The sequence below is a fragment of the Zootermopsis nevadensis genome, unplaced genomic scaffold, assembly GCF_977971745.1.
Source record: "Zootermopsis nevadensis isolate Lab colony 2312 unplaced genomic scaffold, Znev_1.0 Znev_ptg000002l, whole genome shotgun sequence".
NCBI lineage: Eukaryota > Metazoa > Arthropoda > Insecta > Blattodea > Termopsidae > Zootermopsis > Zootermopsis nevadensis.
The window spans coordinates 11,604,438-11,630,133 of NW_028259134.1; the positions used below are offsets into that span (position 1 = coordinate 11,604,438).

The 25,696-nt window shown below is 37.4% G+C and overlaps 1 protein-coding gene across 3 annotated transcripts in view; it reads right to left on the reverse strand.

The window, feature by feature from the left end:
- The window catches only part of LOC110832180 (mariner Mos1 transposase), a 349,358-nt gene that overhangs the window by 167,135 nt on the left and 156,527 nt on the right, over positions 1–25,696 (reverse strand). The window contains exon 2 of one of the 3 annotated variants that reach the window (XM_087349460.1): positions 24,927–25,020. The exons of the other annotated variants lie outside the window; for them this stretch is intronic. Coding sequence (XP_087205586.1) covers positions 24,927–24,966 — 40 coding nt within the window. The 5' untranslated portion in view covers positions 24,967–25,020. The remainder of the gene's footprint in view (positions 1–24,926; positions 25,021–25,696) is intronic. 3 annotated transcript variants of the gene reach the window in all.

The following is a 25,696-nucleotide window of genomic DNA, read 5'->3' on the forward strand; positions in this document are numbered from 1 at the left end:
GAACATACACGGACTGTTTAATGGAGACGCTGAATTAGCAAGCGATATTTTTTTTACAATACCAGCAAAAAGTGGTGAATTTCACTACACATAGGGCTACTGGAACCTTAAGAGAAAGAATTCTGTGACTGATATTGTCCACATGATTATAAAACGTAATAAAGCGTCGTTAGAAGCCAGGATAAGAAACGGTTTGTGAGGAATGCATATTACTCTGGGGGTGCTTTCTACCATACTGTATGTATAATAGACGAAGAAATGTGTACTCCAGTTTAGAGTAGGTTTAGACCACATACTCTTCCGACAAGTCGATGCGTCTTTATTGTAGATACAAACCTTGTGGCAAAACATAAAAATGAGTTTCTTCACTATACGTTTAAACACTGTATATAATACTTCTCTTAAATACCATATAATCGCTTTATTGTATCGATCCCCTGTCTATTCACTGTTACGTCCGATGTCCTTTCATTTGGCACATTATTTAAATACTTAACAATTACGATCGCATTAACTTTTAGTATGTAAGATTTGAGGTTTTCACAGCGGTGAGTATAAAGATTTCTGTCTTCTGGGTTGTTGCGCTGTGTAGTCTGGTCGATGTTAACCAACGTTTCAGAGGTCATACTGTCTCCGTTATCAGGGCGATGAGTATGAAGATTTCTGTCTTCTGGGTTGTTGCGATTCATCGCCCTGATGACGGAGGCAGTATGACCTCTGAAACGTTGGTAAACATCGACTATACTACACAGCGCAACAAACCAGAAGACAGAAATCTTCAACTTTTAGTATCTTTTAAATCAAAATTAGACCCATCAGAATGATCGAAGTCAATTACTATTCACATATGAAATTAGATGTAATGCTCCACAACGGAAAGGATAAACAAACGAAAGCCAGTATTTTCGTTACGCTGCAAACATAAATGTGTTGTTTCAAAATTGTTCACACTCATCTCAGTCAAAGATTATTTCTTCTGTTCTGTGTTAAATACGTACCCACTGCACATTTCGACACGAACAGTACACCAATTTCAGATTGTAACAATAACATATGCATAATGAAATTTTATATAACAATTAATACTACGTATTTTTCACGAATACATACCTGTTAATAAAACTGATTTTACAGACTTACAGTGACATCTTTAAACAGAACAGCTATTTTCAGATTGTGTTTACTTTCTTCTTGTAAACTGCATAATAAAACAGTACATACATTACTTACATCGATGAATATACAACGAAACTATAATCATATTGCCGTAGCACTGCCTTTTAAATGTCGTAAATTGTTAGAAGATATAAACTTTACAAACACGAGTTCTTCTAATTAAAATTTGTCATTTAAATAAAATATCTTAAAAAACATCAAGAGATTATGTTTTAATCTATATCTAATATTTCTCTCGATTAATTAAATTTTTACGGGCCTAGTATGTTTCAACAGTATCGAATGTCATCGATTATGGTAACTTATACCCTGCTGCTAAATACCTTTAGTCATGTCTCTGTTGTCAGACATTTGTATGGTATAGTACATTTTCTTATAGATAAAATAAATTTGTAATTTCGGTAACTGTGTTTCTGGTTCTCCTGTTCCTTTTATTATGGGTGACATTATGCGGTGTGTTTAATCTTTCTTGTTCCATGCCTGGCGTTGTACACAATCACGGGAGAATTTCTTAAATTAAACATAATATACGAAACAATCGGAAAACACCAAGCTTGGTCTTCTTTAGTAAATGTACAGCAACACAAATTATACTGCAAACAAAAAGGAACTTGGATCTATCCAACCAAAAACTTTAAACAAAAAAATCTCTATAATTTTTATGAGTATTTGTTCAAACACTAGAAGCATACCAATTGCCTATTCGCGTTGTTTTCCTTGTGTTCTGGTAATAATTCAGCTACTGCACCAGTGTGTATATAATGATGAAGTTTGCCACGCACCGCCGTCCTTATTACGAACACAATCACACAGTAGGGGAATTCAGGCAAATATGAGCACCTTTAACATTTTTTTGTATCTTTGACCTGGCAGAATTTTATGTAATGGTGTCGACAACTGGGATGAAGTGTTACGGCTGCGGTGAAACGAGATTTTTTCCTGCTTCATTTTTATAGAAATATGGATCTTTATTAAATTCAAGCTTTATTTGTGCTCCCCTTGCATGTTTAACTTGCAGAACAAATGAGGAATAATGTCATATATATATACCTTTAGTTAAAAATGTTTGGTTTTTTCAAGTTCGGTCTCTCATATTAAAAGAAAAGCGTTCCGGGTAAGGTAATATTATCAACAAGTGTGAAGTATGAAGATAAATAAGCACACTTCTGCACAAGAATATTATGACTGATAATTGTAATATGAATATTAATCGAGTCGTTGTTATCATGTTGGTTATATTTAAGAGTTTGTGATTTAAGGAAGATTAGAAATGCTGTGAAACAACAAAAATAAAATATGAAAAACATTTTTGTCGAATAAACAAATCAGTCTTTACTTGTACTTGCTTGAAACTGCACCTTTGTTTATCAGCGGTGTGAGTTGCTTGAGAAAATTGACATACCGCGTGTACATATGAAATATATTACAGTAAATACTGCTCATAAATTTAAAGGCGCAGGAATTTCTACTAAACGCACGTGAGCAGATTATATGATGACTTTATGTGACCTATACGTATTTCACATTCTTTCAATAAGGGCACCGTGGATGGCCCGGCAGATATACCTATATTTAATTTCAATCCATGCGTTTTAAGCAACTCGAGGATAACTGTAGCCAAGGAAGCACGAATTACCAACTTGATCATGTAACCGATTTAAATTCGTATGTCTTTTGGTTCATGAGAAATGTTACAGTAAGATGGTACATATTTCATGTGTACACTCTGTTTATGACGAATCTGTAAGGGGCGCCTACATTCCTCTCTTATTGAGAGTACTCTGATTTTGAATGTACATCAACCAATTAAATTTGGTATATATCACACTAAACAGCCACGGTGGACTAGCGGTTAGAACACTGGCCTTGTAATCCTGGGGTCTCGGGTTCGATTCCCGGCGGTGCCCGAATTTATAACTTGTGTTAGGCAAGGCCGTGGTCTAGGCAACACGGAGTTTTCCTCCGGGGGCTTCCCCGGTTTCTCCGTGGCATCCCAACAATTACTCCATTCACACACAGAAAAAGGCAATGGCAAACCACTTCTGGATCATCTGCCAAGAACGTATATGAACAGGTCCCAGTCCGAGAAAAGGATGGAAGGATCCTGTTCATATGGACCTGTCGTCAGACAGAACACTAAATAAATAATAATATCACACTGGTGCTGTTAGCAGCTAAATCGGTTAGGTAGGTGATCGCCTTATCTGCATCCTTTCATATCAACTAAGAATGTGATATTTTAAAACGCGTTATGCTCATATTTGCTTCACATCCCCTACATACGCAGGTAGATGCGGATGTAAAATGCCGTATTATTCGCTTGTTATTTGCAGTCCCCTCACAAAACCTTCTACTGTAATCCATTCTGTGATGTAATGAATGCGGATCATTGTCAGCAAACTCATAATCGTCATCACTATATGAGTTCAGCAAATAAGTCCCACGTCACCGAACATAGAGTTGATACAGAATTATCCACTAAACAATACAACAGTGTCAGCGCAATGAGCAATCTATATGGGTGCCAGAGCGGACTAAGCCATAATAGTTACCAAACATATGAGTTTAGAAATGATCAGGTTTGGAAATGGTATAAAAAATTTCACGCATTTTCTGATCGATTTTATACCTGGTTGATCGAAAGTCTCATATGAGTGGATTGCACATTCTTTGGTATTCGGGAGTTTCCGGTCTAAATTCTCAATCGAGAGGCAGATCGGTTTTTCAACTGTATTCAGTTCCTTCGCGAAAATGCTGGGATAATAAATTAGAACAGGCTTATACTGCTTCCATCAGTAATGTTCCCATTTCATCAGGAATACCACACAACAAGCCGACAAAACATTACATCCAAAGGTCTGTGAAAGTCTCTAAGTTAACGTTCGGAATTCCTTTTACGAAAGGCCTTTATATGCTGTCGTCATTACTCAAAATGTCTTCAAGTAAATCAAAATTGAATCCTTTAAAGACGATATTAGTTTCGGAAATAAAAATATGACTTCTGCAAAATCAGAAAAGTACGGCCGATGCTCCAACACTATTAAGAATATATATTTTGAGGTTTCACAGCGGTGAGTATGAAGATTTCTGTTTTCTGGGTTGTTGCGCTGTGTAGTCTGGTCGATGTTTACCAACGTTTCAGAGGTCGTACCGCGATTCATCGCCCTGATGACGGAGGCAGTATGACCTCTGAAACGTTGGTAAACATCGACCAGACTACACAGTGCAACAACCCAGAAGACAGAAATCTTCACTATTAAGTCTATTCGTCTTCCAGCCACTTTACCAAACGTTTTGTCTGAAGATACATTGTCATGAAGCAAATGCCACTTCTCAGACCAAGGATTTGGTCTTTTTCGACGAATACGCTGCCATAAACGCTCCAGAACTTGTAGGCTGAACTCTTGGCTGACTGTTTTAGAGGAATGAATTCGGAACGAATAATCTCTTTGCTGTAAAAAACAGAACCTCTGAATTGTTCTTGCTGTTTTGATATTTAATCTTTTTCTTACGTATCGGGTATTACGAATTTTTTACTGGATATTTTTTTATTCTTCCTTCCAAAGGATACACTCCCCATTAGACTAACTCTCGTTATAAAAAGGGGAGGTTCATCACCGCATTGAAAAATAAATTAATCTCCTTTCTTGACGTGTGTACTAGTTAAGTTCAATCATTCTAAACAAAATATAAATAACAATGAATGAATGAATATAGATATGACGTATCATTATTTAACCTCTGTGAATCTACTAATTTTGGCAATGTGTATAAAAATTCTGGGTCACTGGAGCAGATCGTTCGTCATTAATATCCCACTTACGCTCACGTGCTGTCTTACCTTCACATTTTCAGACTGAAATTATTGCATTCATTTCACATACTGTTTATGCGTCCTACATGTCCCACTAATCACATCCCATATAATTAAATTACCTTAATGATGCGACTATTTGATGAGGAGTATAGATCATTTAGCTCTTCATTATTCAACTTTATCCAGCTTTCTGCTGCTTCCTTCTTCTTAGTTCTAAATATTTTCCACAGTCCTCTGTTCTCTTAAATTCTCACTGTGTTCAACTCTTAAAACGAGAGAAAAATTACAGGCAACTTCGAAAAATATTTGTCTTAAATTGTTTTTGTTAACTTTGTCCAACGTCTAAATACTATAAAAGACAACGTTTCGAGCCTCTGATTCTACCTCCGTCATAAGCTGAAAGTGTGGACAAAGAATCTTATTCGTCTTGGACTAGCATAGTAAAGACGACGGCAGCTTGTCACCAGATAAACGAGACCGGTGACTCAACTTCTCTGCAGACAAGGCTAATGCCAGTGAGCTTGTCACTGGTTTCCCATCCTCTGCTTATTATTAACCACAGTTTGCAATTTCATTACAATTCGAGTCATTTCCTGTTTCTAGCGATTTATATTTAATGTCAGTCAATTTGACATGACCGTTCGACCACACAAATCGTAAATCGTGTGTCACACACACGTAGCAGCATTTACGGTGTTGCCCATAAACATGTAATTGTACGGAACTGCAATACTGATAATTAAATATGGATCACTGCCTTCGCGTAATCATTTTTGGACATATTTCATAATAACCCACAGTACCGCAAAAATCGGAATTAGATAAACCGCAGGAATCAGGTAACCGAAACCATTGGTGGAAACAGCTCGGTAAAACCAAAACGTATTCCAGGATTAAAGGTGCAGGCTAATTAGCATGTTATTGCTAAATTGATTCTAAAATAGTGAATCCATATGTAACTCGGGTTTATCGTTTCTCTGAAACGTCGATTCCGTTTACGGGTAGTAAGAGAAACAGTGGCGTTAACCTTAACCCCAGGTTTATAAAGTTTCTCTACCAAGATAGTGTGTGACGAGGAGCCATGTATTATTATCTACCCAAACCTAGAAAGGTCTTCTATGCCACAGTAAGTAGTGTAAGTCCTAAAAAGTTCAGGGAACTAACAGAAAGTTTCTAGAAATCCTCAGAACAGACTTTTGCACGTACGTCAATTTGATTTAGAAATTAGGTCTATGCAAGTATACAGTTTAATAATAAAGCGTTAGTTCGTTAGTTACTGAATTGCAGGTTATGGACTCCAAAGCAGAGTCACATCTTTGTCGTAGTCAATGGACTTCATACATTTTACCCTGGCAGGGGCTAATTATTTGTCAGACGTAAAAATCCGCAATGGTAAATAAGAGTTGTAAAATACCAAGCTTTTTGCAAATAAGTGTAACTGGGTGCCTGAACCATCTATGGTACTTTTTTTACAAAGGGGTTGAATTATTATGTAAAATGTAACAGCACAACGAAGGAATAACAAAATACGACGGAAAACGTTTCAGCGCATAAGTGGAATCAGGAACCAGTAGCACACTTCCTCAAAACAGGGTGATAGACATAATAAATGAAGTCCTCAATTCGATTATGTGAAGCTTCCAAATAGAATAAAGTTTTTTAACATAAACAGAGGATTATTTAGAAGAATATAATAAACATATATCATTGAATGGGACGACAATATAATTGAACAGTAATAAACTGATAAGAAAGACAGGATAAGGAAGTGATGAATAAAATAATATCAATAATTAATATTCAATGTAAGTGTCTTTAATGAAAGGAAGGCATGTCATAAGACAGAAACACGTTTTATAATTGAAAAATTGCTTAATGTTTTTACTTAAGTATAATGTGTTGTTTCTGACACATTTTAAACAACACCAATTAAACAATTGCAACAGTTTACCGCTTACATCGTAACTTATCACATATCTACTGGTTCCTTATTATGGACTTCCTGGGAACAATGGCTTTCTGTGCTGTAATTCATAGACTTACTTTTGCTGTGCACGGAAGCCCTGACTAAGAGTGTTATTTGCGGTAAACCTACGGACTGGATTGCTAAATGATACAGGGGCGACCTTTGGCTTAAAATTTTAATATTAATCTTCCTTCTACTCTTAGACTTCCAAGTGATCTCTTTTATTCCGATTTTCCAACTAAAATTGTGTACCGCATATGCGTATCTCATCTGCTTATGTTCCGCTCATTGCATCTTCCTTGACTGGATCAGCTCGAAACATATCTGTTGAAGGAAATATACACATCACAAAGCCTCTCATCTTGCAGCTGGCTCCATCACCTGTAACTTATCCCTTTTCAGATACAAATATTACTCTTAGCACCACATTCTTTGGACAGTATTGGACGCTTCAGCACATGTACTGTTACGTGTCCTCGTGACTCAGTCATCTTCGGAGTGCTGGCTTATAAAGTATTCAGTTACTTCAAGTGTCATGCAGACACCGTATATCTTCGCTACTGGTCTACATAGCCATGACTTATTAAAATATAAATTCCTTGTGATGTATGCAACTGGAACGACTGATGACAATTGCAAGAAGACATTTATATGGTAGCCGGTAACCCGTTAAAGAATGTAAACCGACTTCTACCAAACACGCGAGAAGCATCAAAATACCTGCCGGTGACATTAAAATTAACTTCAGGCAGAAAATTCACTTCCAATCTCCAAATTATGATTAAAATCCAGTATAGAATCTTCTGACTAGGAACTTAAAATGAATAAACAGATTGGCTGTCAACATTTCTTGGCAACGATGCCCCAGCTGCAGAGGTCGTAGAGTGTCGAGTGAAAATGGTAGATAATTAGGTAAAGGTTTTGATAAACGTGACTGTGGATTATTCGAATCGGCATTTTCCTGGACATACAGGAAAAAATGAAATAATTTAATGGCCGGTCGAGATTTGAAGCAGATACCCACCGAATGTAGTGCTACCGCTTCGAAAGATTCAGTCTATTTTATTGACCACATAGATTTACAGATGAAATGACTTAATCTTTATAAGTGCGAATATCGATTCAGTTCCCATCACAAGCGCCAAGTTTAAAATTCGAATGTAGCAATACGGCATGTACAAAGTAATGGGAAATGTACGAATTTCACTGAGCTCCACCTTGTTTTCAGAAGTCAGTTCCTAGTCAGATTCAGGCTTCTGTAATAATTTAATATCCTCCTGTCTCTCCTTAGCAAAGATTGAAGACGGTGACGTCATAAGAAAGGCTTCCGGGGATTGTGTGGAATTAACTGGAATTACTCGCCCAACGTTAAGATGGCGTACAAAGTTGGCCAGCTTCTACTGTTCCGTATCCAGGAAATTCGGAGTCTGAAATTTAATTTCGAATGCATTTAATTTCTTCCCCGTCTACAGGGATGTCTTTCCCGGAATATATTTTCACGTTACAAAACTGCGGCGAATTATTAATTAAAGAAACGGTAGAGTAAAGTTATCGAGTTTGAATTGTAAATAATTTGGCGTCAATATAAGGTAAAATTAAAAATATTCCTACGCGAGGCCTCTAGAACGAGATTAAGAAATTCGTCTGTAAAACTGTTCTTTTGGAAATTTTCCATCTTCTAAATTATAAAATAATAAAAAAAACGTTTCGAAAGCTGCGTTCTGCTTTCATCAACAAGTAAAAAGTGTGAAGAGGACCGGAAAATTATTCTGGGCCCCCTAGTTTGGCTAGATAAATGAATAACTAACAAAGCCCAAAAGCACAATTTCACACATTTCAACGCACCGACGTCAGAAATCCTAAAACTTCGAATATAGTGTGCAAATGATATTTAGTTTTCACTAACGTTTTAATTTAATTTCGCTATTAAATGTTAGAATACCTTAGTGTCGCTAATTCAAAAGCCCGACAGGATCTCAACCCATCTCAATGCCATCCTCGAACCTCACTCCGTCTTTCAAGTATCCGACTTATAGGTGATTTCCGCCAAGAAATTCAGTAAGCATTCCGTGTTTGCTCTCATCCTAGCTACATGCCCAATGCATCGTAGTTACCAAAGATTTAACTACAGTAACAATACCTTGTGAATATTTTATAAAGCGGAACATTTTATGCTGAACTATTTTTGCCCCATGCTGAACCAAGCTGGCCGACCAGCCGTACAAGTTATACGAGGACTCTTCAATATTTCCTCAGTTACTCTCTACATACTGTGGCCGTCTCTTCCATGCGTAATCTAAGGATGTCAAGATGTGTCATTTTGTGCTGACAAAGGATCCACACAGCGAATACTAATTAATCAATCAACCACTGAATTAACGAAGTGGTTGCCTCGCTCAATTGATCAGTGTCTCTGTACTGACAGTCATTCAGCTATTTAAAAAACTTTCTGATGCTAAGGGACCTGAAGTCTATAATAATTATTTCAAAATTAAATCACAATATGAATTACTTCAATATTAATAATGCATTAATCACCTAGTTCTAAGGAAGTAGATTCTTACTTTATTATGTTCTACATCCAGATCTCGAAAGAGGGTTTTTTAACTTACAAATAAATAATTCTGTGCAGCCTTATTCCCCCGGTATATCCATATGGCGCACATTTCGATCAAAGCACCTTTCGCTTATTTAATCACAAAAACAATAAAAATAAAAGCAATAACAACAGAACAAAGCAGCAAACTGAACTTTCTCCTCACACAGTAATCTCCGTTCTCATGTACCGCATTTTAGGTCGCAAGTAGTAGTTTTAATTTTAATATCATCTTCAAAGAAATACTGAATATGCGTGACTTTTTAAATTCAACTCCTTCACAATTCAAGTAACTAGTTAACAGAAATGAAACAAATATGTTCTACATACTTGTACGTACGACCTAACGTCATGGTCGAGTGGTTAGCTCGGCTTCTTCGTGGTTTTCCTTAATCCCTTCTGGCAAATACATTTGTAGTACCTAGAATTATGCCTTGACCACTTCCTTTCATATCCCTTTCAATTAATTCTTCATTACCACCTTCTCAAATAAATAGACTATACGTATGAGTTAGCAACATTTCTGTGTAGAAATTTGTAGGTTAGTTTTCCAATAAGTAGCTACAAGAAGAATATTCGTCTGAAGCCAGTCTTTCAACATCCTGTCATAAAAGGAGAGTGCGGGATGTTGATTCCGTTAGTTCTTATTAGATTTGCTCTCCCGTTTCCAGACTCTGTTTACACAACTTCACGTTCGCAAACAACTTGTTCCCTTTTCTGCTGCCCTTCAGAAATTTTACATGAGACATTTCTGATTTTAAAGGACGATCTAACTCCAGGTGCATATAAAATTGTCACTGCAGGGGCTGTGAGAACTTAGGAGTCAAACTAGTATTAGATCATACATTAAACACTGTTTAACATTAGATTTAAAAATTAAACGTTATATCTGAGACACATTTGATAGGTAAAATTAGAAGAATTCAGAAAGACCATTAGTATTGGCTTTTTAGAAACTGCACACCATATATTTCTCTCAATAATTTACCACTCTATCTCATGGCACGGGAAATTCCTTGAGCAATATTTATTATTCATCAGCTGGTGAAATAATTTCCTGTTTTTTATAAACCAATTACTTCAAAACCGTCATTGAACAAATTTCTATCCCGCATAGGCCTAGCCCTGGGTTTAAACGCCCTCGTTTACATAAGATATACTTTGTCATCTACGTCGAGGTCAAGCTAGTAGGTTTATTACAAGTTTCTTGAAGAAACTGCAGTAAGCATTTCCCATAATTCTTGAAGCTGTGTTACAATTATTATCTGCAAAGTAACGCGTCGTATAACGAAAGCCACTAACTCACCGACCTTACTCTGCAAAATATATGGACTGAAAGTTAATCATTACAAAATATATATATATATATATACTCTATACAGTATGGCAAAAGAACAACTTTTCTCTCAGAGAGTATGAGATAATTGTATTGATTGTGCCAAGAAGTTAAAGAATGATGAACACAGAAAAATATAGTCACCGAAAGAGAGAAAGAAGAAAAGGAAAGACGTAATGTAGTAAAGAAAAAAGAGAAGGAAACGAGTAAATAAAACCATACGAACAACATAATAAAGAAAGAAAGAATACGAGGGAAAGAAAGACAAATATGGAATATAAAGAACGAATACTCAGGAGGACAGTGGATTTTGTATGGCTAATTAAACTTCCTAATGTTCAAGAAAGGTTTTTTTCTCCTTCTGTGAAGTAGCACATTTCTAAGGAAATTATTATCTGATATACAACAAGGTTTTTTGTGGAAGAGTATTAAAGTGTCTTTAAAGACCGTTATCCGAAACTCAGAAGTTGCCAGGACGTACCGCAGGGACCAACACTGCTTTATCATCTACATAAAGATGCAGATTTCGTGGTTACATGAAGGATTTTTCCTCATTCAGAATATAATTCTCTCATTTTTTATCGGTGATGAGAGACGTCGGTATTCTAAACAGCTTGCGCTTTATCAACCGCTATACAGACATTACCACAGCCTATTACGTCATATTCTGGTTCACGGTTATTTTACAGCTGTGTATATTTATTACACCCCGGTACCAGAAGCGTAATACTTAAGTTGCAAGAATATTTCTTTCATGGCTGGCTTACAGAAATTTATTATTAAACAGTCTGATGTATAGTTTCGTAATGGAAACAAATATTACTAGCGCTGAAATGGCATGACTATTTCAGCCAGAGCAAAAATAAAATGATATTCCCTGATATTCGGACATAATCTGAGGTTTTTAAGGCGGTGAAGATGATGATGATGATGTCGGTTTGGTGCCATGTAGGCTCCTTGGTAGATGCCATCGATTCGGCGAAGAATCTTAAATCCATCTTCAAACCTCATGCGGCAAAGCTGGGATGTGAGTTTGTCCACTCCCACAGTTTGCCTTTTATCTAATCCTATATAAATCCCTCCATTTCCCAGCATCGCCACATCAGCAATGAAGATGGATGCAGTACGTTTCTCCGAAACATTGAAACCTATTTACGAGTATACACGGCGACAAAATCTAAAAGAATATAATCGTTCCTTGATAATGTTTTAAACGCCCTTATAAAAGGCAAGTCTTGAATGAAACTTCTGCACAGAGTTCCTTGTGGCTATGTGAATGGAGCAGATACTGGAAGTGTCTTTTGCGAGGATATTCTTTGAATGTTCCTCACGTATTTACTTGCTCTGTAAAAAATAATCTTGAGGGAAGAAATGTCGAAATCGCTCTCTGCTCTCTCTGACATCAGCGAGAGAGGCACGTACCTACAACCCGGAAGTAACGCAGACGGAACTCTACTGCGTCTCTTGTCTGACATCAAAATCGTACAGAACCTTCCACGAGACGTTGACGGTACTAAGAGCAAAGGCTTTTAAGAATTATGAATCTACCAATATAGTGTTGCTGTGATAGTTTCGAGCATTAGGTGATGCACTGTTTAAAAAAAAAAAAACTTTGTTAAACGCCACATTTTAAATTTTATTCGCCAAAATGTTTTTTTTAAATTATATTAATTAACTTAAAAATTATGTGTGTTGAATGCTGACTCTTGACAAGTATAAAACACTAGTCGTTGACCTGTCGCAGATTTCAGTTGGAAGGACTTGCTTTTCACTCAACTAGTAGACTGCTACGTAATAACAGACATGGGATTTGTGACTTTCGCTTCGGTTAGTAAGCAGATTCCAGTCTTTTGGCGTGAGACGACATGCAGTCTTGTAGGTGACAAGTAATATACCCGGTAACCACCTACTAGTCTACACGGCGTCACAACCCAAAAGACTACAATCCATACAAGTAGATAGCCTAAGATTTTAAACTATATAAATTTCAAATGCATACTTAAAATAATTTATCATTGACCTTGGTCAAGAAACCAACATTCTGGTAGTGGAACTCGAAGGTTCCAGATAGCAAAAGACCGTCAATGGACAGGCTCCAGAGTCATTGCCATGTAACTTCTATTCTCCGACCTACATCCTTACAATCTAACTTCATACTATTCTCCACCCTCCTCGGTCGACCAAATGGCCGTCGTCACAGAGGCTGCCCTCTAGAATTTAGCGTCATCAGACCAAAATAAAACAAAGCCAAGTACAGCCTAATAATGAAAATTTATAATATGAAATCTGGAGACCCGCCAAACAGTTCTGTGGTGTCTGATCAACACATAAGACCTAAAAATTTGGTGATTTTATGGCAAGCAAAGGTGCTGACTGAATCTTAGGTCTTCTTTCATTTCATAAATATCTGATATGTTAATTCATATAGAATTGCTTCCAGGGGAGTGGTCTATGCATGATAATTGTAGAAATACAGCCAGCACTGCGACTTAAAAAAGTCGCTCTTCTGTAAAGTTATCATGTTCCGACCAAATGCCACCGAGCTGTAACAATCACAACGGATGAGTGCTGCCACCCTGCGGACAGGTATAACTTCACGTGTCTACTAATTACTAGGAGCAATATGATGAAAAGGTCTCAGTCACGTCCTGAACACATTCCTCTAGACTGAAGAGCTGTAACTTGTACGAGCATATTAAATCACTGGGAAGTCGTACAGCACTCATAATTTTATCTCCCAATATATGGACACAGAACAGGACTCTAGGTTCTGTGCAGACCCACCATAGACATGATAAAAAAACATTCCCGTCCCAAACACAAGCAGCCATCTTGCATACATTTACCTTACTGATTGACCCATCCTGTCAATAGCGTAACACAACTACGTTAACAATATGAAAAATCCTGTGTCCCTTCGTACAGTTTTCGGTACAAATATTTTATTCCTATTGAAACAGGTTTTATTGACTATTAATAAACGCGTTCAGTCTTAATGTATATCTACCCCAGATGGCTTAAAATTGTGTATTACATTATACACGCATAACCTTCTCATATATCAATGTTGACTCAAAATTAACTAGAGGGGTTTAAACAAGCCTTAAAAACTTGACTAGACTCTGCTTTATAAAACATGTTTTGGTTTGAAGAACCAAAGTCGACTGAACACCATCGTCATCAGTAACATAGCTGTTATACAATCTGAGAAACAAATTAAACTGGGATACTGAGAACGACCCGTTCTTCAAGTGCCTGAGCATTGCAGCTTCCAACTTTTCGTCGGCTTGATCTATAGACATTTCGGTAGGACTCCTTGGCCGAGGGATCGGCCCGTCGCAAGGCCTCTACCTGTACACAGGACAGCACAACACAGAAAAACGCGGACAAACATCCATGGCTTGAGTGGGATTCGAACCCACGGTCCCAGTGACCAAGCGGCACAAGGCCCGCGCCTCAGACCGCGCGGCCCCCCAACAAATTAAAGGAAACGTTAAATCTGTGCATGGGCAAAGAGCGATTTGTACTGATTACCGCTGCCCCGTGTTTCGCCCTGCATGGCTGGCAGACATGGAGTGGATCTTCGACGAACTACCGTCACGCTTTCTCCCAGCCCAAGATTTGGAACAACCTGCTTCAGCTGTGTGTATGAAAATTCCTTTCTTCATTTTTCGCGTGCCCTAATTGAATTTCCAACGGTATTACTCAGTCACCAAAGCAAATTGCCAACACAGTCCCATTGGTGCTTCTTACGACTTCGCTATAAATCGTGAGCCACGCCCTTAATTATGAAACTGTGGCAGGGCGCATGAAATGAATGTTGGTATGATAAGGTTAAACATTCAGTAGGCTGTTCTTGAGGAAGATCCGTAGACATGTTATCAAGTATGAATGAAAGAACGGCAGCCATGGAAAATTCTTCGCATCGACAAAATCAGATGTATTTTAAACCTCTAAACATGGCCTATGTAAGTTGTAATCAAAGGAGACAACGGCTTTGTTATACATACAGACCTATAAATGTATAATTATGTGGAATATCGGTGTAATACATACAAAAATGAATAGGAATCTCATCTTGAACCTTGCCAACTGCTTGACGTACACTAATTTACAGACGCATCTGCAGACTTTGACACTTTTTTAGCGACAAAGGTTCGGATTGAACACAAACCCTTCGGGAAACTCAGCTAGTACGCTAATCATCAAATCACTAACCTTGTAGACAGGACTTATAAAGGCACAGGGGAACAAAAATATGGCTATAAAGTCGGAACAAATGTGTGACTAACCATGTAGAGCAAAATATGAAAGCTGCCGACTTTGTGTGTCAACAGAGGAGGAGTTAGGGACAGCAAAACGTAAAAGGTCAGAAGAAGTGTCTCAGCGTACAAGTAATGACGGCGTGTGCTATTTGACCGGATAGATTTGACGTTTTGACCCTTTGTCCCCAGTGTTAACACAGACGGAAAACAAGTTTTGAAACACCTTGTGAAGTCGTTCACAGTCTGCACTAGACGACGTATCTAATAGCACACACGCTGTTAGATAATTCATTCCTCTTCATTTCATTCAAGAGTTAACGTACACGTTTTTCATAAAATAGTGATGTATCATTCAAACTGTTTGTTCTGTTTTCCTGCTGGACCATTAAATGAAGACCGAAACGGACAAAGAGGAGCGACAGGAGCATACACAACATCTTGATAACACAAATTGTCTTTTGTGTTTACTGAAGATCGTCCTTATCACAGTTTTTCTGTACGTACTATAAAACATGTTCAAGAAAGGGCATAATATAATATACGTTTTGGTTACCGATGTATCACTCATAGATTTTCAACGCTGTATTTTACCTACACGCTAATAGTGGTTATGATAAATACTGCAGTAACATATTTTGTCTATTAAAATTAAAGAAAAATAACTTATCGATAAGTTATTCTGATTTGTGTTATCCTCTATTGCAATGTGAGGATTTTTCATCCAAGGAATAATATTAATCGTGTGAAGCCTGTCAAATTCTAAGCTAACTTGAAACCGAGCAGACGGATTTTTCTAATGGATGAGAGATGGAGAAACCGAAGATATGTCAACATAACCGAACTTGAATGAATAATTAAAGAATAAGGCTCCAACGTTGGCATATAAAGAATCAGTGTTCAACTGAGAACAATCCTGAAACATGGATTCATGAACGAGTATATAAAGACATTACTTTCGTTGTCATGGTTAATAAGGACTTCCAGCAATAAGCGATCGCAAATTAAAATTAAAATTAAAATTTTCTATACGACTTCCCAATAGACTTAACGTTTTGGTCTTAAAATCACCATTTCAAGGACAAACCGCTCGTCACTGTGTACATAATTTACATTTTCTGGAGAATTTATACTTTACAAGTCACACACTTTCCAAAGATCTGTTACTATACAAAACTTCATAACCTTATACGTAATGGCGTCTCTCTCTCTCTCTCTCTCACACGTCAGAATTTTAAGCACCTGCTCTCTCATTTCGTCAGGAATGGCTCGTCGAATTTCGACAGATTTCCAGCCGCTTGACACGAGTGTACTAACCAGGGTAATGAATATACAATTCCCAGATGCTCTCCTACAATTTCAGCAACTGAAAGGCGCAAATTTCCGGCGAACGTTAACATAACCAATGCAGAGAATGTAACGAGCAATATGATATTTGTATTCTTATTCAGTTTATTTCGTTTCCATCTCTTCAAATGTTAAGCATATATTTTAACCTGTGTAATCTGAGACTTTGAGAGAAGAAGAAACATCTGAAATAACTGAACAGAGATTTAAAATGGGAATATTGCTCGATCTGAATTACTGTTGTCAACTAAGATCTCAAATGTATGTCTTCCGACTGCCATAATCTCATTTTACGTCCAACAAAGATGTTTCATGGAAATGTATGCCGCACGCGGCTTCCTCGCCACCCTGATGACCGAGGCAGAAGCAGCTCTGAAATATCGCTAAACTTCTAGCAGACTACATGTCGCAAAAACGCAGGGGACAGCCTTCTTCATGCTCTCCGGCTTGAGAACCTGAAATCTCATTTAAAATATTTCATGTTCCTCTCGTAGCAGTCTAACAATACATAAAACATCACTTTCATTAACTGTATACAACTAGCGACGACCACAACTCAGTAAGATTCACGTGGCTACCTCATGTCGTGAAAATATGTCTGGTGCAGGCGCCCGCACATAAGAACGGAAGACAGCCTATATACTAGCACACAGAAACAAACTTGCAACAGAGCTTTAAGATTCCTCGAGCTTAACAAGCTGTTTGAAGTTTCTGCCGGGATGCTGCGCCCTCTTCTTCTCTCATCTCAATGCAGTTTGTGTGCGTGAGAAAGACCTTGTTCCGCCATTCTGTTGTCGCATGAGCTCTGAAAGGCTTTTCAGGCAAACTGCACAGCAACCGGATGGCGAGCTAAGAGCAGTTCATGTTGACTTACACAGGTCCGCGAGATGGGAATTGGGCGGAGACGGGAACAGCGAAGGGGATGTACGGGGGTGCGGAAAGAACTACCCTTACATCCTTGCAGATCGTGGGAAATTGGTTTTCAATCTTTCAAGAAGGCGTTCTTTTATTAATGAAGGGGAAGAATTTACTTTATAAAGAACAGTACAGTATATCACTTAAACTTCATAACCTAATTCCTCCGTGAAGAATATTTTCTTAAAGTTTACAGTCGTAGAGTCGGGCAGTTCAATCAATCCAGTGGCTGGTCAACCGGCATTCGATTCCCAGCAAGGACAAGATTTGTTTGCCTTAGCTACAGTTACAGCGACCAGATCGGCTGTGAGGAACTAACATTCTTCCTATTTAATGGATATAGGCGACCCATTCCATGCAGGGTAAAGTGGACATATGTTGACCACTCACCTCCATCTAGTACCGGGGTCAAGAGAGAGTGGAGCTTTACTTCCAAGCCTCCATACGTCTTCATGGGGTGGTACGTAGGAAGTACCAAGGATAAATTTACCTGACAGTCATTCAACTGGTCAAGACATCCCCAGTCCTTGCGCAACCCAATGATTTATTGCTATGTTCAAAAGAAACCCCCCCCCCCCCCCCACCAAAATTGTTCAAAATCACGGCAATCCAGCGCACATCCTTATCCTTATTTGTCTTGTGATTTCTTTAAGAGTATCCTTCCATGTATTGCTAGATATTCCATGTCGTTTCTTCCGTCAGTGATTCTAGGTTAAACTGTTGTAGGCATTTCTCATTTTTCTACGAAAACTTACATCTAATTCGTACTTGATAATAAGTACCCTAGTAACATTTGACAAATAGTAAAAGCTACGAAGATCCCCATTATGCAGTTGTCTCAATCCTCTTGTTACTTCTTATTTCTCAAGTTCAAGTGCGTCTCCTTGGAAGGTCTGAGTTTATATGTGATAATAAATTAAAGATGGACATTAAAGTGATTACAGTGTAATGCGAACAGACTGGATAGGTGTGGCCAAAGACAGGGTTCAAAGGCGGTCTCTGCCAACAGAACGATAAACATTTAGATTTTACAAAGAACTATGGGACTCACTGGATAAATAAAAAAAAATATAGACTGTTCAAGAGCATCCTGCAAGCAGTTATATTACAGCTGAGCAGACAGGACATCGCTCAAAGCAGCCTTGACGTTGTTGCATAATATCTCGTCTGTAATTACCTTAACAACTACAGCAAATTAGGCCGAGGTTTAATAAACAGAACATTCTATAATCCTCTCAGTCGTCTAGCATAATTCTATCCTCTGATTTTATTTTCTGTAAAATCTCTGAAAGAAAGTTTCGTGGATGTTCCAGAATAAAAATGTACCGATTCAATCATCAGCACAACAAAAAGACCCTGGTTTCGAATTCCGGTCATGTGATTCGTGCACTTGACCAGCATTAGGCGGCTGAAAGTACAGTCATTTGTGAACACTTGCTTGACATTCCACTTACCAAAAGGCCATTACGAGAGGAAAACCAGAAAGTAAAACCTTTAAAGCGACCACATCTCTAAGAGCTGGATGGTCCAGAAAATTGATGGCATGATCACAGTTTCTTTAAAGTACGTTTCTGATAACTGAGATATCTGTTTGTCCGTTTCCTTTCCTTGGCTTAGTCTGTATCCGATGATTACAAAGCGGTAAATTAATATTTTTGGAAATAAATTAATTGATTTCTAAAGGAAAGGAAATTATCATATTAAATTTCAAGAACAAGAACACAGAGACACCAATCTAACTTAATGACAGTATTGCATATAAAATTTACAGTCTGGAGTCTTTCAAAATGAAAATATTGAAGCACAAATAGGTAGTTATAAATGCATGCACACACGCATAATGGAGTATCAAAACGTAAACCGCGCACTTTGCAACGTAATTTTACATATATTTATAATATTATAAGTATAATCGGCAACATTAAGTTATGTCACGCTACAGCTGACTTCTTCAAATTTGATCTGAACTGCAAAAAACAGGCCGGCCTAATAATATGCAAAGTTTTACTTAAACGTACGTATGAGAAATGAAGGACCACATAAGCAAGAATTGTATTACAGTTTTTTTTTCAGAATAAATAATATTTCAGTGCTTTTTAAATATATAATTGCTACGTATGGCAGCAATATGTTTGTTGCATTACAACCGTGTGAAGCTTTAACTGAGTAAAATTGGAAAAGCAAAATGGAAGTCAAAGTTAAAAATCAACGTGTAGAGGAATAACTACGCACAAAAATGGATACTTTCATAAGAAGGAATACTCTAGTTCTAACGGAAAATCATTGTAGGGTGATAAATTTCGAATGATTGTAAAGTGTCTTTCCTTAACTAATCTTAAATTTGCAGCTGTTATCAGTTCTTAGTTATCGTGCACATTGAAATAGTGCCCACATCAAGAATGCATGCAGCAATATAACTCCTCCTCCATATGTATGCAAGTCGTGTGGTTTAATTAATTACAAAGACAGCTTTACTCGTCACTGAAATATGAATACTAAACAGTCCGTCTGCCTGTGACTGATTTGAATGTGTTTGCTGCCTGCTTCACTAGGGCGACGAATACATTGCGGGAATATCTGTAACCTGATAATACAGGCATCAAACATCTCTGAAATGTTGATAAACTTCTACCTGTCTACAAGACGCAACAAACCAGAAGGCAACCATCTTATTCGCCGCCGTGATAATCATAAATGTCACGATGTATATGTTATCAAATAGCGTTGTTTCAACAACAGACAGTTAAATAAACCGTACATAAATGAATCCGTCTGGACAGCCATTGTAAAACACCAAACCCCCAGCCGAAATAGCATACAGGACAGCACTGATTCGAACTGCATACCATTCTAACACAAATTTCAAGACTTGCTGCTACATAAACTTCTCTGGTAGATGATAAAAGTAAGTTACCTTTTACGATCTTGCCCCATTTCTTGGCTGACAATAATTTTGCGGACCCACATTGTGCATTAACATTGCGACAGAAATAAATAGCAAACGGATGTATCCATGTATACAGAACAATGGGACGTAACTGTACCAGAAACTTATAACAGTCCCTTGATGACAAGTACGTATCGAAATAATGCTGCTTTAATACAAGGTTCCTGAGGCCAGAGCCCTAATAACTTTCAAACACCCAACGTAATGAGCTAGCATTCACCAATCCATGGGTAAGCTGAAGAAGAAAGAGAGATTTGGAGAATTCAAGATCGATAGTACAAGAAGTGGAAGGAAGAAAAATAAAACACATAGAGAAGAAAAGAAATTCTGTTACCTCAGGGCAGATGCAGACAGATGCTGACGTTCCTTGTGTGAGGTCGCTGAATTTCCCCTGAACCCAAGTTCTGGTTCCTATAGAACAGCCTCTCTTTTCTATATTACCGATCAGAGATAGAAGTTCCGGAAACCATTTGAAGCAGCTTTAGACTGTGACACAGACCTAACTGGATACAGCCATTCTGGTAGCGTTTCTTTTTCCTGGCGTGATGATAAAAGAAAAGAAAGACTTTGTGTGGCGGAAAACAATTTAGAGGTTGCTCTACCTTCTTCAAGCTTCAGCCTACTTGGTGATACATATATATTTTACGCATACCAACATGCGGCCATGTAGAAATTCTGCACCATCACGTAAACGGAATCTCATGCAGAAATAGTTATTTCAGTATTTTTGCAGACACGGTTATTAATGTTATCGATGAAGAGAATTAACTCGCGATTTGGAGCTTCGCTGACTGAATCCACAAAAAACCGTACCGGACTTACGGCTAGCCAACAAACCTCAACAGCGTTCTTACCATACGATACGTATGTCAAAATAACTCAGACATTTTTTCCTTTACGCGTTAATGTGGAGAGTTTTCAGTTAATTTTTTTTACTACAAAGGTTTAAGAAAGTCATTGCTTTTATAGATAAAGAATGTTCACCTTCTTGTAAACAATAATCTACTATCGGATCCTATCCTGAGCCACATATATCCAGCTAAATATTTCACTCTACTTTTCTAAGACTAATTTTATTACTGAGAGCTAATCTACGCCAAGGTTCCAATGTTTTTCCTATATAATTTTCATGTGTTTTCATTTCTCCTCCATGAGTATTACTACATGTTCTGCCATTTCGTCCTCACCGATTCACACCTGTAAACCTGTTTCTTCTGCATGCATTTCTGCGCCTAGGCCTATTAACACTACGCGTATTTGCTATCGTTACTAGGACCACTACTACTACTGCACTAGGCAATAGACTAATTTATTAATTACTGAGAACAGAATCCATAATACATTGAAACAACTAGGCAGCAGACGTTACTCGTCTGTTCAAGAATATTCCTTACTAAACACCACCTTGAGCCAGTTCTTCCCCCTCAATTTCCCATATTCTTTAAGATCCATTTTAATTTTAACCCTTGTATACGCCTCTTGCAAACTGTATGCTCGCCTTTAGATTCCAGTTTCAGCCATTTCAATCCACTTCATATGCCTACAGATATTAAGATTCGTTTTAATATTATTTTTCCATTTATGTCTATATTCAATTAAAATTAAGTTAGAAATTTTTCTGTAAAACAACAGATATTTTAATCACAAACATTCCGAGTCAATTCATGCAGATATTTAATATTAGCTACGTACGACAAACTTGTTCATTGTATAATAAAAGCTGTATTATGGCCTTAAGTAAAGATACATTCTGTCTTAAATCCACAACACTCAAGTCGGTCCCACTTTCTGTTTTATGCTGCCACAATGATTTTTCTTAGCATCTTATAAACTGATTCGGAAAGAAGTTATCTTAAATTTCTGTGACTAGTAACAAAACTGTCTTGCGTCTTACAAACCCTCACAAAAACCTGACAGTTCTGTTGACGTCATTATTGAGACTGAACGGAAGACACGAGAAAATGCAATCAAATGCTCAGATTTAAACAAATGTTCCACTGTCTTGTAGCTCTGAAAACATGAAATTGCACTCCGATTTAAAGAGTATCAAATGTATCTTTGTTCTCAGAGTTTCTTCGCTAGGATACAGGAGAGACGTGTGTTCTAGGGTACAAGAGGAGCCATCAGAACGAACAGCACGAAACTGACATTGGACTGATCGAGCGAGATCAAGGGAAAGTAAGCATTTGTTGAAGATTCACACCACACGGCTAGGTTACAACCACCGCCTTCTCATATATCTGCGTGAACACATCTGAGACAGCGCGTTCTTGAAAGAATCCGATAAACCTCCGTCATTATTTACACCGATTCGAAGTATTACTGTGTTTTCTTTCAGACATGTTTCTGTTATCACAAATAAAACACCTCCAAAATGAGAACACCCCACTGGAACTTATTTGAACCAGTTCAAAAAACCCACTTCCCAAACAATTTAAATTATATACTTCTTATTATCTCTCTACATCCGTCTGTATTAGAACACATTTCCAATGGGTTTTCCCATCAAAATTCTGTATGCATTTCTTATTTTTCAAACCTAACATCTGACTCAATTTGAAAGTTGATAAATTGTTCTGGCGCGTTCGCTCCGTTGTTTCTTCTAGGCATTAAATTGTATAAGAGGCGTTCAGTAGTTATAAAAATCTATTTGTACTCCATTGCCAAACTTGAGGAAAATCCATTCAGTCCTCGATTTGTTGTATGCAGACTGATAGACATCGGAAAGCCTTTTAGTGCGAGAGTATGGTCATGCATAATCTCAGTTTTACACAAAACACATGCTAAAATTTAATAGATTTCTCAAATCGCATAAAAATCCAATACTTGACATCAATTAGAGATATTAGAACTATCTAAAAAAATTATTTCAAAGTTCCAACTTGGTGAATATAAGATGAAACAAATTCTGTGTGCAATACATCTGTATCGCGTTTAGCTCTGAATGAAACGATTTACATCTACCATAAATGAATGCCAAAGCCGATATAGAATACAAAATAGAAAAGTAAACGTTTTAAAAACATGCAGGCCATATTCCAATATCTTTCCACCCTTTTAACAAATATTCTGTCTACTCCAAGGCCAACAGAATGAAATGCTAATTCGATATCGATTGCTCGTAGCATTTTTGCATTTGTTTTGTGTGACGAGAAGCCTAGCCAAAAGAGCGAATATTAAAACTTAGTTGCAAAAGGGAAGGCTGTATCTGCAGAGAAAGTTAAAACTGTTCAGACTACCATGCATCCAGGCGGTATTGCAGTAATGCGATATGATACATGTTTATATTTAGTCTGTCACATGCGAGTTTTAGATGATGAGAAATGACTCCGTGAACTTTCCCCATTTTCCTCTTTACATTGTATTTCTTAACTTACGATAACTTCTCTAAAATTATCCCTTTCCATAATGCTAGCCTATAGTCTATGAATATCAAACAAACGGTTTTATATTTTACATGACATAAGCTTAATTCAAGAGCCTGTCTTCTGGGATATTTTACCTTGTAATCTGGTAGACATTTACCAATGTTTCTGGAAAGCTTAAACTCCTATCAGACAACTCGGCACAAGAACTCAGAAGACAGCCATATTCAGACTCAACGCCATCAGAAACTGAAGCTCGCGTAAGATGTGTTTTAAATTTCTGAACCACCACCCCCCACCCACCCTTAACAAAGCTGTGGTTATATAAAAATATGGATATCTTGAGGCAGACAGTAAACTGAAAATGTAATTAAATTATTCACTCTTGAATTTTATTCTGTATGTGCTTTGTCTTTAGATGTGTCTTCTAATGGAAAGTGGGACAAGAGGACAGTTAAATTCAAATGTTTGCGTTTCTGGTATTCTTCATTAACGTCTTAAACATTATCGAGACATTCATAAAACTGAGGATGGCGCTCTCCTCGCCAGTGCAATGACGGCTACCGTCACACCTTTGAAGCCACGACAATCGTTAATTGTGACACATAAGTTTCTTAAGTAATGAGTTTCTACATAAGCGTTTAAATATAACACACAAAATATAATTATACAAAGAAAAAACGGCGAAAATGTCTAATTTTAGTAGAGTATGCGCATGAACATTGCACAGGCGCTACTGCCAAGTTCTTAGCCTCATTTTCTTTCTTTAGAGAAAGAATGTGGGCTTACAGGATAAAAATACTGCCCGTGCGTGACCGATCTTGACTTAACTTGGTACGTACTTTTTTAAATTCCTGTAATCTGCAATAAAACAAAGGACGAGCAAACTCACGAGGTGGGAATGTCAAGAGTACAATTTACTATCGGAAAAAGAAGGTCAGTGAATACAGAATTCCTCTTCAGGCAACTTCTTGTAAAGTGTAAAATTACTTGAATACGGTGTGAGAACCTCCTTTAACTTATACTTTGACAGTCGTAACAAATAAACTATTAGACCCTGGTACGTAAAAGATGGCGTGGATCAGCACATGAGGAACTTCTCAGTATATGTCAGCTTTTCACTCGCCTAGAAGTACGTAACAGCAAAGTTCATACCCACAAGCCTATTTTAAATTGTCGACCAAAAATTTAATACATACTGATCAGATACCGAATTGAGATCCATTCAGTGGGATGCATGTGATCTTGAATCTATCCGAACCAACTCAGATATAAGGAATTTAAAGCTGAAACCTGAAATTAAAAATTTCGAAAATAATACGATATCTATTCATAATAATTATGTAAAGTGTAATTTTAAATCTAAATGAGGAAGCTGACCATATTCTCAGTACTGATGATGAAGGGTCAGCATTATTTTAAAATGCCTATAAACGCCTTTGTCATAACGGGGCTTAGAGACCTTATCCTGTGTTTCCAGGGCTCGATTCCGGGTCTGAAAATGCCACATTTAAAAGGGCTAAACCTAATAACTCTGTCGGTATCTGAACAGCACTCGAGCTTTTAGCTGATAACTAAGCATGGCACGTCCCGCCTTTTGGACAAGCTAGGGGTGTACTCTCCCTGACATCTTCAAAGTTAGTCTTCCTTTTATCTTCTACCAGACATGTGCTACCAAACTGTCTTCATGAATTATTCTGAACTTTTATAGCTTAAAAGCAAAACATAGTGCTATTTGCTTTCTAGATTACGTAAAAATCTACAAAAGTTTGCTTAAAGTCTTCCCAGTGAGATTATTATTCAACTTTCCAGTATCTAAAATCCGCGATCTTAACGCAATTACATTTTAATGTAAGAAGATAATTGGTATCAAATATCGAATTTCTCATTCGCATTTGGGAATTTATTTTTCAGTTCCGGCTTGTTATTAAAACTGTTACTTTCGGTTATATAATTCTACACTGTACAG